This window comes from Amphiprion ocellaris, chromosome 19 (genome assembly GCF_022539595.1).
Source record: "Amphiprion ocellaris isolate individual 3 ecotype Okinawa chromosome 19, ASM2253959v1, whole genome shotgun sequence".
In the NCBI taxonomy this organism is placed as follows: Eukaryota; Metazoa; Chordata; class Actinopteri; family Pomacentridae; genus Amphiprion; species Amphiprion ocellaris.
In genome coordinates this window covers 3,153,304-3,169,188 of record NC_072784.1, presented here as the reverse complement: position 1 = coordinate 3,169,188, position 15,885 = coordinate 3,153,304, and the positions used below count along the sequence as shown (strand labels likewise).

At 39.1% G+C, this 15,885-nt stretch overlaps 1 protein-coding gene across 3 annotated transcripts in view; it reads right to left on the bottom strand.

Moving 5' to 3' along the window:
• nsfa (N-ethylmaleimide-sensitive factor a) overlaps positions 1–15,885 on the bottom strand; it is a 56,993-nt gene that overhangs the window by 24,479 nt on the left and 16,629 nt on the right. For 2 of the 3 annotated variants that reach the window (XM_035946697.2, XM_023266992.3), the window contains exons 2-3: positions 10,997–11,014; positions 784–869 (exon numbers count right to left, since the gene is read on the bottom strand). In XM_035946697.2, the coding sequence (XP_035802590.1) occupies positions 784–869; positions 10,997–11,014 (104 nt within the window). The remainder of the gene's footprint in view (positions 1–783; positions 870–10,996; positions 11,015–15,885) is intronic. The other variant, XM_035946698.2, reaches the window with a different exon arrangement.

Genomic DNA, 15,885 nt, shown 5'->3' with positions numbered 1-15,885 from the left:
AGGGTGTCCCCTGCCTTCACCCGAGTCAGCTGGGATAGGCTCCAGCACCCCCCGCGACCCTAGTGAGGATTAAGCGGTGTATAGATAATGGATGGATGGATGGAATCAGAAATACAGTCTAGACATTGTTAGTGTGGTAAATGGAATGATTATTACTATTTTTTGGGCATATTTTTCCTTTTTTTGACAGGACAGTGAGAGACAGACAGGAAACATGGGTAGAAGAGTCGGGGAATGACATGTAGGAAACGGCAATAAGATTGATGCGAACAAGAGATGAAGGTAAGAAAACAACCACAGTGAAAAAATATAGACTGGCTCTACATTGGAACCACAACAAAGCTAAATAAAGTACAGATTGGGATGGCTCGATGAACACAGGTGATAGAATGGACACAGACTGGTAAACCTGTAGTCAGAGAGACTGGAAACTGAAGGACAAACACACAGAAAATGAACTGAAGAAGGTCAACAGGGAGGTGAACAGATGAACTGACAAAGGACAGTGCAAGAGACAAGACTATGTACACAAAGAGTGTGATCAGGTGACGACGGGGTGAAGGCAGCAATCAAAGAGGATGGAAAACACACAAAGGGAAGACAAAATAAAAATAAATAAATAAAAAATAATCGTGATGCGCTGAGAATCGTGCATCAGATGTTAAGTGGGACTTGCTGGATGGCAGGTGACAGTTGGGTGGATGGATAGATGTTTGGAGAGATGCCCAGGTGTGCGCTAGTATTGACAAACACAGTGATGAATAGGCGATAATGTCTACTCACTGTCCTGACTGCAGATCCTTCTCGCTCACCACGGCACAGTTAGTCAGCGACAGCTCATCTGTCGGGCATCGTGCCGCTTGCATGGTCTGCAGAGATAAAGACAGAGGGGGAGGAGAAAGTCAGCAGTGTTTAGATGATTGCAGAGCTTGTTATGTTACAGCACAGGTTTTTTTATCCTAATGTTAGAGCGTGCATATGTTGCGAGAATTGAATGAATTCTGCAAATATGAAATATAGTAGAACTGGGACAGAACACACGAGAACATTGTAGTTTTAGCTGGTTAGAAGCATAATCGTGTCAACATCGTAAGAAAAACAAAACAGCATACATTTGACTGCATTTAAATAAAACATCCATGATATTTTTGTGCTAAATTGTGACATGACTGACACAATTTCAGCACTTTGGATGCAAAAACTGGTAAAACACCCGATATTGTCACTAAACTAAAATAGAACCAGGGACTAATTACTCGATTACTGGGACTTCTGAAGTCCATGGGATATATCTTGCATACATTTTTATTAAAAGTTAAAAAAAAAACAATGTTTTCTATGTTCATTATGATCATGTCTTTACAAATTCCAGAATTATTTATTATGGAAACAATCACTTATTAATAAAAAATGGATATCACTAAAATGTCTGCTAAATAACCGTCTGAATTTAATACCAACCACCTTCTAATGAGCTGAACAATAATAAAATGAGCTGATTCAGAAATAGTTTGGATTGTGTTCTTTTTATTAAGTTGAAATATTCATGACAGATATTTCTTTTTTGTCAAATTTTATATGGAAAATAACAAATTGTATCTGTGTCCCAGAAATCACTTTCCACTAAGTTCCCCATTACAGAAACACCTCTCCAGGAAGTGTGTTAATTCCAGATCACATGACCTGCTCCACATGATGTCATTTCCTCCTGAAGAAAAGACTGGCCAGACTCCAAGGCTTTCTGAGTTATTTAATATAAAGTAGTGTGTGAGTCAAGTGTGGATTTATGGCATGTCAACAGGTTTACTACAATATCTTTATAAATAACCTTCAATTTCAATTTTACTCAATTGTATATATAATATTTAGAAGAATCTTTCTGTAAAAATGTCATGTGGTGTTTGGTTATAAGCGGTCATGTTGATTTTAGGCCTGAAAACAGCAAAAATGTCAACTATAATACAGTAAAGTATATTGACCCTACTGTGCTGAAGTACAATTTCCTACCTTCTCCTTCTACTGCATTTATTGCTGCTCTATATTTATGTTTGATAGCTGTAGTATGAGTTATATTTCAGATTCAAAATTTACACTAAAAAATGTCCCTGCTTCTTTTCAGATATTTTTCTTGTCACAAAGTTTCATTTATGCTGCTAATTTTGCAGGTAAATTATCTATCTTTTTTTTTTTAAAGAACAAAAAAATTATGAAAAGTCTAAACACGACTTCAGATTTATACAGTTCTTGTTCTTTTTCCACTCTTGTTAATCATCTCCCAACCCTTCAGATTCATGCTGTACTTTTTAATTACCACATGACTGACAGTATCAATAACACAATAATATTATATATAGTAATACGTCAGCTAAAAGTAGCATTTGTACTTTTGATCCTTTAAGAACACCTTGCTGATAATGCCTTTGTACTTTCTAGCATGCAGGTTTTTTTTCTCGTAATGGAGTATTTTCAGAGGACTATATTGTTACTTTTATTTCAGCAGAGGACCAGAGTAGAAGCTAATTAGCAGGTGGGATGAATCATGCAGCAACTGTGATTAGGATTCCACCTCCAGTCTAAGAATAGAATGGTGAGACCTGTTTTTGCAGAACGGTGTCTTACTCGATGTGTGGAATTTGTTCACAGAAATGCAGAGTGGATTTTTGGTGTAGGAGGAGCAGACAACCCTGGCTCACACCCTGAATAGTCTCCTCACATCAGTGATAAAGAGAAACGAAGCGAGAGAAGAATTAACTGGAGCAACCTGTCAGTGTTACCAAAGGAGGTGATAAAGCAGTTTTGTGAGATGGCTGATGGCTTTATGAGCGCTCTAATCACCAGATGGTCAAAGATAGACAGACTGGCAATAACATTTGACATTTAAAACTTGAAAAACGCCCAACTGTTTTTAGATTTATCCGACCCTGGCTGGAGTTAAAAAAAACCCCACAGAAACCACTTGTGTGTTTAAGTCACGGCTTCTCTGTCATCATTTGCTTTTTTATCTGACTTTCCACTGCAGGATTGATGAATCTTCTTCTGCGAGATAATGTTAAATTTCTACCACTGTGTCAGAAGAAATCCAGCTGAGTGAGAAACATAAATGCGATATTTCATCTCATCAGCCTTCCTCCAGACAGCTCCTACTTCTTGCTCATGTAAGCGAACAAGACACCGGCCTGATCTCATTTTGACACAAATTGAAAACCTTGTGCAGAGAAAGAAAAGCAGGCAGATAGAGGAATTCCAACGCACATCGCTGCAGCCTGAGCACATGAAGTGGTAACCATGGCAACTGCGTTAAGCGATGACAGAGCCTCTGACGATAAATCAGGCTTTACTGCTGCCTGATTTATCATGGATGTGAATGGCGCTGTTGCCTGGAGGCAGCAGCAGTTACTCTGCCACAAATACTATTAAGTCATGTGTTCCAGTGAAGCTTGTACAGCAAATAAAGCAAAACCCGCAGATGCTGTTGACTGATGGATTACCTGCTCTGTATTGATTTAAGCAAAGGATTTCATCTGAACCTAAAACAACACATCTGTTTGCTGACATAGATTAAATCTCCTCTCTTGACGAGTGAAAACTATCACCCAAGTTTCATTCGTGAGTTTTGTCTTAATCTGTCTTTCTGTTTCATTTATATGTATTCGTCTGGCATGTATAGTCCAAAGCGAGACATAAATGAGGTGAAATCTGAGCTGCAGCAGACCAAGGACAAGCCTTCACACAAGTGCCCCAACCTTCAATTCTCACAGTGATGAAAGGTTCAGTGGTTGTTCAGTAAGAATGGTAGTGAATGGGATGGCTCTAAATCAGAAAGAGGGAATTCAGGAGTGTGGATGCCATTCTGTGGGCAGTAACACTCAGCGGAGAGTAATGAAAGGATTCAAAATTCTAAGTTTTTCTGTCAGTCTTCTGAGCTGGATAGAGAGGATTCTTACAGCTATCTGCAGATTTGCCACTTAAAAGGAGCCCGAACTCTACGCATCAATAATAATCCAAATACTAACTCAAGTCTGTAATTCAGAAAATATTAAAGGAATCAAATTATACCAGGGAATCAGTTAATAAATTCAACCCACTATGCAAGGCAGCGCTGAGGGAAAAAAAAGCTAAGTATCACCACGTGTGTTGTCCATTAGTTCTCCAGTTACACCCACCTTCTGTTTGTTCCACCCAGTTTCAGAAGACCAGAATATTAAATTCAAAGCGAAAGCTGGGCGAAAAAAAATGCTTTTCTTTCAAAATTAGGGACATTTCTAAGTGACCCCGAACTGTTGAACGGTTGTGTACGTTCAGTATTTATGTCCTTTCAGCTTTTTTTAACAAGTGAAATATGTGGCTCTGTAACTCGTCTTCTGCTACTTGCTAGTTTTTAATATGGCCTGTCTGCTATATAACAACAGACAGGTAGCTAACTTCAGCGTATGAAAGCTTTTCTAGTGCTGCAGCTGTAGTAATGGGCCATAAATCTGATGATTTTTCTGTTGGTTTAACAGTAGGAGTGACCTATCACCTTTTACACACTGTCATTTGATCATTTCTCAATATGAAAGGACTGATTAGTGCAGCTTTAAAGTTTTCTGGGGCAGCAGCTGCAATTGAGTTGTGGACCCCAGACTAAAAAAGTTTTGTAGAGCTGGTGGGAACTGCACAAGCTGTGTGGTAATTTTCAGTGGGTTTGTCCATATGAGTCAATTTTTCATTTGTCAAAATTAAAATACTGGTCAGTGCAGCTTTAAAATGTAACGCTTGTTTGCATTACTAGTCAATAGATAGCAGTCTAATTAAAATACATTTGTACTCCACATGAAATATGTACGTATAATGTCTTGAATAGTCAATCAGAAAGAGTATTTTGAATTTTCTAAATGCAAACAGTGTAATTACAATGCATCAGAATTCATTTTAGTAATGTCTCACATAAAGAAACCCTATTTTGTGGTGTGCCATAAACTGAGGAATCAAGGAAATTAAGCTTGTGGAACAGAATGCCAACGCGTTATACAATAAAAAGCTTTTTGTGGTAATAGAGACGGGAAATGTTGCTTTCAGCAGGGACAGCAAAGTGGCAGAGAAATGGATATGGGTGATACAGAAAGCAATAAAGTCCTAGTTGGAATACAAATGCTTTATACGCTTGCCATGTTTAACTCCCAGCTGCATCCCATTTAGACTAACCTAGAAAGCATCTGGGTAGCCTAGAAACCAGGGAATATTCAGCATCATAACATTATTTTAAACCAAAGGCTGTGATCTAGTTCCTGTTCTATTTTTGTAGAGAAAAACAGCTTTTGAAATCCAATCTCGTTGAATAAATCTAATGATTAGATGGACAGAAGAGATAATAAGGTAGCCTCATGCAAAATGATTGTAAAGAAAATGACCCAACTTCTCACTTGGTTTATTACCTCAATAAACATGTTCTTGATGAGTTTATGGTCTCATTAGCTTGTTTAAAGACTTTTTGAACACAGCATTGTGCTTATTTTCCAGATTATGGTCCCGTTTAGAGTCTAACAGACAATAAAGCAGAGTATGTTTGGGCAGGCTACTGCTGTATCACCACGTGTGTTGTCCATTAGTTCTCCAGTTACACCCACCTTCTGTTTGTTCCACCCAGTTTCAGAAGACCAGAATATTAAATTCAAAGCTTTAGTTCAATATTTGGCTTCACTGGTGAACAAATTTCTGGTTCATTCTCGGAGATCTAAAATCCAGTTTACAGACTGACTCTAAAGCAGCCATGTACAAAAAACAAAATGAAACTGTCTTTATAGAATGTATTTAAGCTGCATTCTTCAGGGATCCAGCTCACCGATGGAACCAGTACACTCCAATATTTTTTTTAATCTTATCACTGCCATTAGTTATGCCAGGTGCCACAACAGCTTACATTCTGCGCCTTTATGCCTGTAAGTGTATTTTTGTGCATATTGTCTGCTGCTGCTCTGCCAACAGCCACGCTAGCAGTTCTCTGAGGCTCTACTTAAACCCAGCGGTGCTTTGAGCCTGAAAGCATTGGACAATTTAACATTTTGCCTTGATGGTGACACTTGATGGAAAGGTAAATTATGACAATACATCCGGAACGTGTGACCCAATGGTCAAGCAGTTAAGACAGACTTTGTATATTTGTACCAAGTGGAAAAACAACATAAGATTCTCCTTTTGTGATTATGTGCAGAATGTGTAATAATACAGGCTAAGCTCTATATAGTCTACATGAAGGATGAATCAGGCCATCCTCTGCCTAGATCTTGTCAGAAAGTGATTCAGCCTTCCTGTAGAGCAGGGGTGTCAAACATAAGGCCCACAGACCAAAACCAGTCCGCAAGAGGGTCCAATGCGGCCCTCAAAATGTAAAAATTGCAGAGGTGTAAATGAATACTTCCTGTGAAAATACTTTAAGACACTGAACATTGTACACTATAACGTGAATCAGCAGCTACAGCATGACTGAGTTTGGTTTGGTTGAACCCTATTGTTGATGCACTGCCACAGCTTTTACGCATTTTTTATGTATATATTTTCTGCATTTAAAAGGAAGGGGACAATAGTTCCCAGTTTAATTTGTGTGGTGTGTCAGGATTACTACACAGATGTGGATTTGAATGGGAATTTAAAATAATTTCTAGGTCTTGACAAGTAGTAAAATACTATGTTCTTCAGTTCCAGACACCTGTGACTGAATGCTTAGCGCCTTTGTAGACACTGATCTGTAAGTGTTACGGCCGCAGCCCCGGCTCTAGGTAGTGGCAGCTCTCTCCCTTCGCCATCTACTTCATCTCTGTTTAATTCCTGTTTGAGCTCCTTTCCAGTCTGGACTCCTGCCTGCTCGTGCCTTTCCCTGGATCCCGGCTCCAAGCCTCAGCCGTCCGTCGCCACTACAGAGTTCTGGAATCTCCATTCATCCCTCCTCCATCTCTGGACCTTTCTCCACACCAACCTGGTTCTAACTGCATCGCCATCTCGCCAACGCCACACACCTGCAACCCTCTCTGCTTCAGTCTAGCTTACCCTCCCCGCCATATCCTACTCAGCTAAGTTCCCATTAGCTTCTGAGCTTTAGTGTTTTACATTTATATTATTACTTTTCTTGTATTGTTCATCTGCTTAGTGTAGCAACCATTCCTGCTTAGGTGTTACCTATCTTGGGTCTGTGTTTCTGACTTCACCCTATTTTGTATCTAGTGTAAGTAGTCCGCCCGTTCTTCTTGTCACCTTCTACGGGTTCCAGTTGTGACGTTTCGTCACTTTCATTTCTAGTCATTCTGTATCTATTGTAGTTGTTTGATTCTTGATTTGTAAAATAAAAGCCTGTTATCTTTTATCCTCTCGCGTCGTGCCTATTACCCTGTACTTGATCCTCATATGGATTTGTAACAGTAACATCTTGAATTTGTCTCAGGATTAATTAAGTATCTATCTATCTATCTATCTATCTATCTATCTATCTATCTATCTATCTATCTATCTATCTATCTATCTATCTATCTATCTATCTATCTATCTATCTATCTATCAGTTGTAATGTGTAAATGATAAACTGAGGTATAGTATTGTTGAAATTTCACTTATTTGGCTTCAGACACTTCAGGTTGTTCATAATGTTTTGTAAAAATATAGTTCATTAAATGTTAACATTGTCAGAATGTACTTTTTTGCACTAAAACAAAGGAAAAATTTGGAGTTGACGTTATCAGTTACTATGTTATGATTTTACTGGTCCGACCCATTTGAGATCAAAATTGGAAAACTGAACTAAAATGAGTTTGACACTCCTGCTTTAGCTGTGTTTTTTACATTCACTACATCAGCTGCTACATCAGCCTGATAAAGGCCCTGTACCTACAGACATCGGTGAAGTAAAGAGAATTCTTTCTTCGAAGATCAGGGATATCTCTGTGGATCACCAAAGTCATTAGACTTCATCATGTAGAAGTCAGACTTAAGGCAATTATCTGTTTCCACCCGATGATAGCAGTCTGACCCCATGTCATCTGTGTTCACATAGTGTATCATCAGAAGCAGCAGGAAAATGTGTTTCTGAGCCAAGACCAAGTAAAGTGGAGGGGAAATGGAAAAATATAGTTCTGCTCTGCTTGTTAATACCAAAAAATTTTGTTTTTTTCTAACATGGTGCAAAGATTTGGAGCCATCCAGACCTCTGACAGGTTGATTACTGATGCACAGATTGTAGTTATAACCACAAGCACCACAAGCACCACGGTCAATCCACAGATCAGGCAGGAAGGGTCATAAAAGTTAATGTTTTGATTAACAGGGCAATGGTTGGAGTGGTGGGTGAAATAATACATCATTAATGAGAATAAATATTAATTGAGAATCATTATTGCCAGGCACAATTGAACAAACTAGACTCTCACTGGACTAATTACAGGGTCAACTTGTCTTAAACAGCAGTGAGGGGAAAGAGGAACTTTCAAGTGAAAATTAAAACAAAAAATAAAGTGAAATTGTTAATCATGATGGGTTAAGTGTGAGCGTGTTACTATATCGTCATGCTCAGGCCTCCATGAATCCTACTGACAAATAATGTGTGATCAGGTGCAGGTCTCTATGTTGGAGAACATAATTTGTTGTCCTGGATGGTGAGTGGATGATTTATGCATGTGAGTGGATTCAGATGAGCTGATGTGGACACCACTACCGTGCATACATGGATACCACATTGTGATGAGAAACCATTTATAAAACGCTTATAAGCTGGAATTAATGGTTATTTGGAAATAATGGTTAATGCATCTATTACTAATACTTTACAGCAAGTATACGATAACAATAAGATCATATTTTGAGTTGCAAGATTGTAGAAAACCAATTCTTTGTTTGTCTTTTAGCTTTTAAGACTGGGCTAATTACTAATATACTCATTAATATTTACTACTGAATTGTGGAAACCCTCATTTTGTAGCATTAGAAATTACAGGTGAGAAAATATTTGCGATAAAAAATAACTAGATTTTGCTTGAAATTAGTAACTGATTTAAATAAGGATAATGGGAACCTCATGTTGGCTGTATTGTTCTCTCTACATTTGTGCTACTTTAAGGTTTCAATTTAAATTTAAAAGTAAATGGCTAAACCTTAATAAGTCTGCAGTTTTAAATTTTAATTTTGTTGCTCACTAATAGATTTTGATCCAGATGCCCTGCAGTCCTGTTCTAGGAAACAAGTCAATTAGAGAGGTGTCCCCGATGAATTACACGAAAAAGACAAGCGAAATACTGAGCTGGAGGAAGGTTTTCCACAATCTGGCAACCAAGAAAAAGCTCCAAGCTGATCTTTAATTCATTAGAAAATGACAACCATGATTGAAGCCATTAATTACACAAATAACCCCTATTTAAATGCTGCCCATGTACATTTGGATCATTTTCAGCTGCTTTATTTGTTGCCTGGTTAGGGTTGGAAATCAAGAACCGGTTCCAACTAAGAACCTCATTGCAAAGAAGTCAATAAGAAAGTTTAATTTCTGTTCTGCTTATTAGTTTCTGAACAAACTTCACTGTTCAAATAAACAGTGTACAGCAAAAAACCTGCAGTATATCTATCTATATAATCCCTCTGTGCCATCAGTCATACAAGTTGAACGCTTGCAAGTCTGTCTCCTGATGCATTTTTCTTCATAAATCAAGAGTTTACCATTATTCTCAGTAAATGTACTCAATCGTTGCTGAGTTTCTTGATTAGTACGAATTGTGTGACTGTCTTGTTATAACTACTTCAATGCTACAAAACGGTTTACATAAAATGGCATTGGACTCTGTCATCACTGCTGTAAAGTGGCCATCACTATGGATACAAGAACTTTATCTAGTAATCTAAAAGTCCTGCATTAAAAATGTTACCTAAAGTAAAAGTATGTAAGAGTATTTAAAAAATGTAATTTGGTGTTAAAAGTAAACACATTGCTGTGACTGGTACTATAATACAGTTTATTGTCATTAATATATTAACGTAAAAGCAGGATTTTACTGTTGACTTAACTCTGACAGCCTGAACTTCAAAGAATCAAAATCAATTAAAGAATTTTTTTTAAAACTGAATGTTACTGAATATTTCTGTATTTTTGTGTTCTTGCATTGTGCATAATAAGTTAATCCATAGGCTTTAGATGGTACAGGTTTAGAGCAAAGGTTAGGTGCCGTACCTGGTCCAGATTTGGAATGAAGATGGGGTTGTAAACGCTGACAGGGTCTAAGAGTCAGACTAATTCCTCAGTAGGTTTACTGTGGGTCAGACGAGGAATAATCTGAGTTGCTGATGAAATCACAAAGTGAGGGATAACCTCCTTAAACAGGGTTCATTTTTGACAGTTTGGTCAATATTTTGCAACACTTCTGTCAATGAAATAGGAAATGCTCTTTTAAGATGCATTTTACATAGAATTTTTTGCACAAAGTTCCTTTTTTAATGTTGAATACAATCTTTTTAGTTTTTCCCCTTATGGTTATTGTCTTTGAGGAGCAGAATCAATAAGCAGAATCAGAATGCAAACGATACCCAACCCTGTGCCTGACAACCAAATCTGTGGGACTGTCTCCTTCTGATTTCACATCCAGGATCCTTCATGTTGCCTGTATTCAGCCACCTGAATCAAAATGGTGTGCTCCGAATGGAACAAATCCATTTTGTTCTGGGCCTCAGAGAGTTGCAGTGCAACGGGGCAGTTGATTAATGGATGGTAATGAGTTTCCATTCAGTCAACATGTGACACCAGCTCGGCATTGCAGCTCAGCCGCTGGGTTGCAATGGCGCCAGACATTCTATGGTGGATGTGGATGGTTGCACCACATCTCCTGAGGTGTCACCCAGCCTGCAGCAGTGGGGGAGGGAGAGGAAGGGCTGAAAGCAGTGAACCTCCAGACGGAGAACCACAGACAGTCTGGAGCGGAAATAGCAAATATATATCCCACATGACGGAGAGGATGGCAGCTCGCTTTGACAGTTGTGTATCTATACATACCTTGAAAAATATTACCACCTTGTGGGCGCCAGCGTAGGCAAGCAGAGAGGAAGGACAGAAGACAGTATTTGAGAAGGAGGGGGACTTGAAGCTGCTGGAGGTGTGAGGCTGAGATGGCTGCAGACAGGCACATTCAAGCTGCATTCAAGCTGCATTCAAGCTGCATTGGCATGTATGGATTCACTCATGCATGTCTCACACACAGAGAGATGAGCCGGGGTGGTGTGAAGCGCATGCAGGCCAGAGATGGGGTTTGGTGTAACTGGATTCCAGATTTTTCTTCTTGGAACTTTTGAGTTTTTTTTTCCTGTTACACCCCAAGCCTGGTGGTTTCATATCAAACATACAGAGTTATGTTGATCACATGGCTGCAGTATGTCTTCCTCACATTAGGAGCAAGCTGTCTCAATGTGGTGGCAGACATGGATGCAAGAACGAGAAATCAGCATATTTTGCTCTCTGATGTGTGAATATTAATTTTAAATCGATGGGGGGGGGGGGGGGGGGGGGGGGGGCATGAGATTAAGGTGACTGTACTGGGAATGGGAACTTTTACTGCAATACGCCCTTAAATGAATTCCACATTTCATTCAATGAATAAATCAGTCAATCTCAGGGGGGATATGTTTGAAAATCCATAATTTGTGAAACTGAGTTTATTCCCGTTAGTAATGCAGGGCAGTAACTTCTACCAGTACCAGTTGTGTTATTGCTTTGCCTGCTGTTACAGCTGTTACGACTGAATTGGTTAGCATTAGCCGGCATGCTCAAACAAACAGACAAGACATCACAAGTAGTGGAACAACGTCAGAGGAAAACACATGAACAGGTTTTTAACAAGCAGTCCGACATTCAATGCATGAATTCTGCTCTAGGTTCTGAACATGAAGCTCTGAACTCCCTCTGACAGCTCTTTAAACCCACAAGGAACTCACGAAGGACGCAATTTACTTCAAGGAAAGTCATATTCTCAGTCATACAGGAGCAGAACAGGATGGAAACGAGGTTGTTTGAATTTATAGCAGCTCACATTTTGCGAATGCATGGTAGCATTGATTAGAATTGAAAGCTTCAAATATGCTATGAAAGCATAACATACTACGAGTCCTGCTAATAGTTCAGTTTCATGTTTGTACAGTAGAAATGTAGCTACAGCCAGTTAGCTTAGCTTAGCACAAAGACTGGAGAGAGGGGGAAGCACTTAGCCAAAGGTCACAAAATCAGGTGTAATAACTTTGTGAGTCTGGACTATTTTGGCCTTCAAAGAGGCCAGAGGAGTGAAAACTTTCCAACTTACTGTGGAATGCAAAGATCAGACCATATATAGTGAAAAAAATTAAACGTCAACAATGTGTTAAGCCATCTAGAGATATGTTTCATATTTGTCTTCTATCTTGTTCAGAATCAAATAGCAGCATTAGGTTTATTGAGATTCCGATCCAAAGGTTAAGAAGTAGCTTTCTTTGATATTTTGTAAGGAGAAATAAAAGTTACAATTCTGGTTTGATTTCTTCCAATTATTGATTATGATGATGTGTTGTATATGAATGCCTCCGCTCAATGCCTCCACGTCCTGGATAGTGTGTGTCATGGCGCTATTCTTGAGATGATCCCATCTTATTTATCATCTCTTTTAATCAGGAATAATAGGGCCTACAGCCTCCACTCGCAGGACTTTCTGCATTTCACTGTTCCTAAGGTCAGAACGGAAATGGAGAAGAATGCTTTTAGATTTGCTGCTCCAGCTACATGGAACATTTTGCAGTCAGAGCTCAAACTCCAAAGTCTGATATCTCTGAATGCATTTAAGGCTATGCTCAATCCAATCATATCCAGGCTTCTGGAGTGCAAATGTTTTAACTGAGAGCAAATGTTTTATTTTAACTAATCTTGTAAAATGAATTATTTGTGTTTCTTATGTCTATGTTTAAATGTGATGGTGTGTTGAAACTGTTGTTTTTAACTGTATGTTCTGCCATTCTTGGCCAGGTCTCTCTTGTGAAAGAGATCTTGGATCTCAATGGGACAAAACTGGTTAAATAAAGGTAATAATAATAACAATAACAATAATAATAATTATAGTAATAATAATAGGAGAGTGACAGTATCTCGATATGGCGATATATTGCGATATTTTGTCTCCCGATCGATTATCGATATGCTCCCGCCAAGGATCGATACTTTCATTTAACATACGGCCGCTATAAACGGCTCTTTCAATGTTCATTGCTTATTGGGCAATTCCTTGGTGGTCCGCTAGGGGCGCTCCTCCCGGGAGTGGCGGTGAAGTGGGCGGAAGTCGCCAGGCGAAGAAGATACCCATCGAGCGCTCAAAGGGAGAAAACATGGCGGCAACAAGCGAGAAACAGAAGTTTAAAGATGCACCGGCAGCTTACAAGTCAAAAGTGTGGGTACATTTCGGATTTTACATTCAAGCGCTGGCGACATCATCAGTGTTCAGAGAAGTATGTTCACTCCTGAACATGCTGAGCAGCTGCTCTTTCTCAGGAAAAACATGCACATCCCTGTATAACATGGACATGTCCAGAAAGTGGATCAGTTTTGTAGAATTCTCAGTGTTTAAGTTCTGAAATCTTTGTGATGTTTAAAAACGCGCTTTTTGAACTACATCATTTCTCAAGATAAATCATTTTGATATTTGAACGTCAGCTTAAGCTGTTAAGTTTTGTTTTGTGGTATGTTCTCTCTAAATGTGCAGGTAGATAGATGCCTTGCAGTAGATTTGCACTTGATCGCAGTTACACAGAAATGGTGTCGCTGTTTAAAAAAGGAACAAATAGCTTTGTTGCTGAAATTTTGCACTACAATAGTGATTCTTTTAAGAAAGACACTCATTTGTTTACAACAATATTGCAATAGAATAGTGTCACTTAAGAAGACACTTGTGTTTGTTTACAGAAATGTTACACTGAAATATTCTGTTAAGGCACTAATTTTTGACAGATTGTGTCAGTAAAAGTGCAAAATAATAAACACTTTATTTTTTTCATTTAAAAATACCTTGTTTTTGTCATTAATAGTTGTATTGTGGAGTATCTTAGATTGATTTCCTGCCTAATATATCGATAATCGCTGTATCGCCATATCGTGAAATAATCGTTATCGTGAGCCTTGTATCGTGAATCGTATCGTATCGCAAAGTACCCAGAGGTTCCCACCCCTAAATAATAATTTCCACTGAGAATACAAACTTTCGGGACCACAAATTCCACAACGTCAGAGTTGGAACATCAACAGCGGGGCTATCATATTTAAAAGGGGAAAACAATGAAAAAGATCATGTAACTCCACTGGGTTAAAATAAATATTTGCAATATGATGCTAAAAGCTTGCAGGTAAATAATACTGTCTGCCATCGTGCACGTGTTTCCCTCACATGTATTCAGTATTTGCTGCAATAGACAGACGAAGAAGCATTTGTGGAAACATGGACTAAAAGTGTCCATGGGTTTAAAATGTTTGAATGCATGGAAAACCTACTTAGACCAGAAAAAAGAGAGACAGCCCAAGGAAATACCAGCAGCAGCATGATGCGCTTTAAGATGAATTTGATTATTTAAGTCTGCAGTGGAAAAAGCAGAAATATAATAACAGTGATGATACATAAAACCAAGACCAGAACTAAAATCCAATGCAGTAAAACGAGACCCTGCTGGACCTAAACAGACTGAGGAGAATTTGCTCAGCAAGGTTTTTTTTCCTGGCTCAGAATGGGCCTTTGGGGGCGGCTGCACTCAACAGTAAGATGCCAAAAATGTCTCCTTACACAAAAAATGCCTGCAAAGAACCCCATAAAGATGTCTAATGTGTGCTGGTTTGCTAGGTGGCACCCTAGTTCCAGAACAACTCTTCTTCTGCAACCTTTTCTGGTGCTAAATCAACAGTAGATTAGACAGCGAGGTTGTTATCTCCCTCCCTCCATCCTTCTTTTGCTCCGATACCAGAATATTTACAACAAGCTCTGTCAGAGGAGTGTGCCATGAAGAGGTTTGGCCACTTTAAAGACGATTAAAAGCCTCTACAGCGTCTTGATTTAATGAAGAAACTACATCTTCACCGACTGTCTTTATGTGCTGATTGCTGATGTGACAGCATCTGTTCTCTTAGGAGGCCCTTTGGGTTTCTGATGGCTCAGGTGTTTCCTTTACTTTTCTCAAAGCTTCTCCAGCTGTCTCTGCATTTGTTGTGAGTGAAAAAAATGCATACTTAGAAAAGCTATTTCGTCTCTTCTCTACTTTCCTGCACCCAAAAACATTGTTTCTGTTGTCTGGTTTCACTTCAGCCTGTTCAACTGAAGAACCCTGCAGAACCAAAGCTGTCCCTGCAGCTTTCAGCAAAATGACTTTGGGTTCACAGCGCTGCCCTCATCTAATCAATTTGGCCTTCATTTGAGCAAACACTATTATCTTCAGCGACAATCCTCTGGAGACTCATCACCCCTGTTCAAAGCCTGAATCAAATTTCTCTCCCTCCTTTTTAATAAGGACGTTAATATCCAGACACTATTTCCCCCAATTACATTTCAATTACTACTCTTTCAGTGTCCGTCCCAATGAGCCTGTAACTAGTTCAGTGTACGTGCTGCCTCCTGTTTCATCCATATGTTACTCAAAGAGAGTGAAAGTGTAGAAGCAGGGAGTGGCTGAAACATGAAACAGCCACTCCCTGTATCTCCCCGCTCTGAATATTCCTCTATTCCAAGCATCCCCCTAAATTATTCATCCTGCTGTGCCTCAGGGGTGCATCCAGTCAGAAGCCTCCACTGGTAATCGATGGGAAATGAAGCCGCTGCTGCTGCAGAGTCGAGGGTTTAGGATAGCGACACGACGTATCTGCAGCTCCCTGTTGAGCTTGACTACAAGATTAAT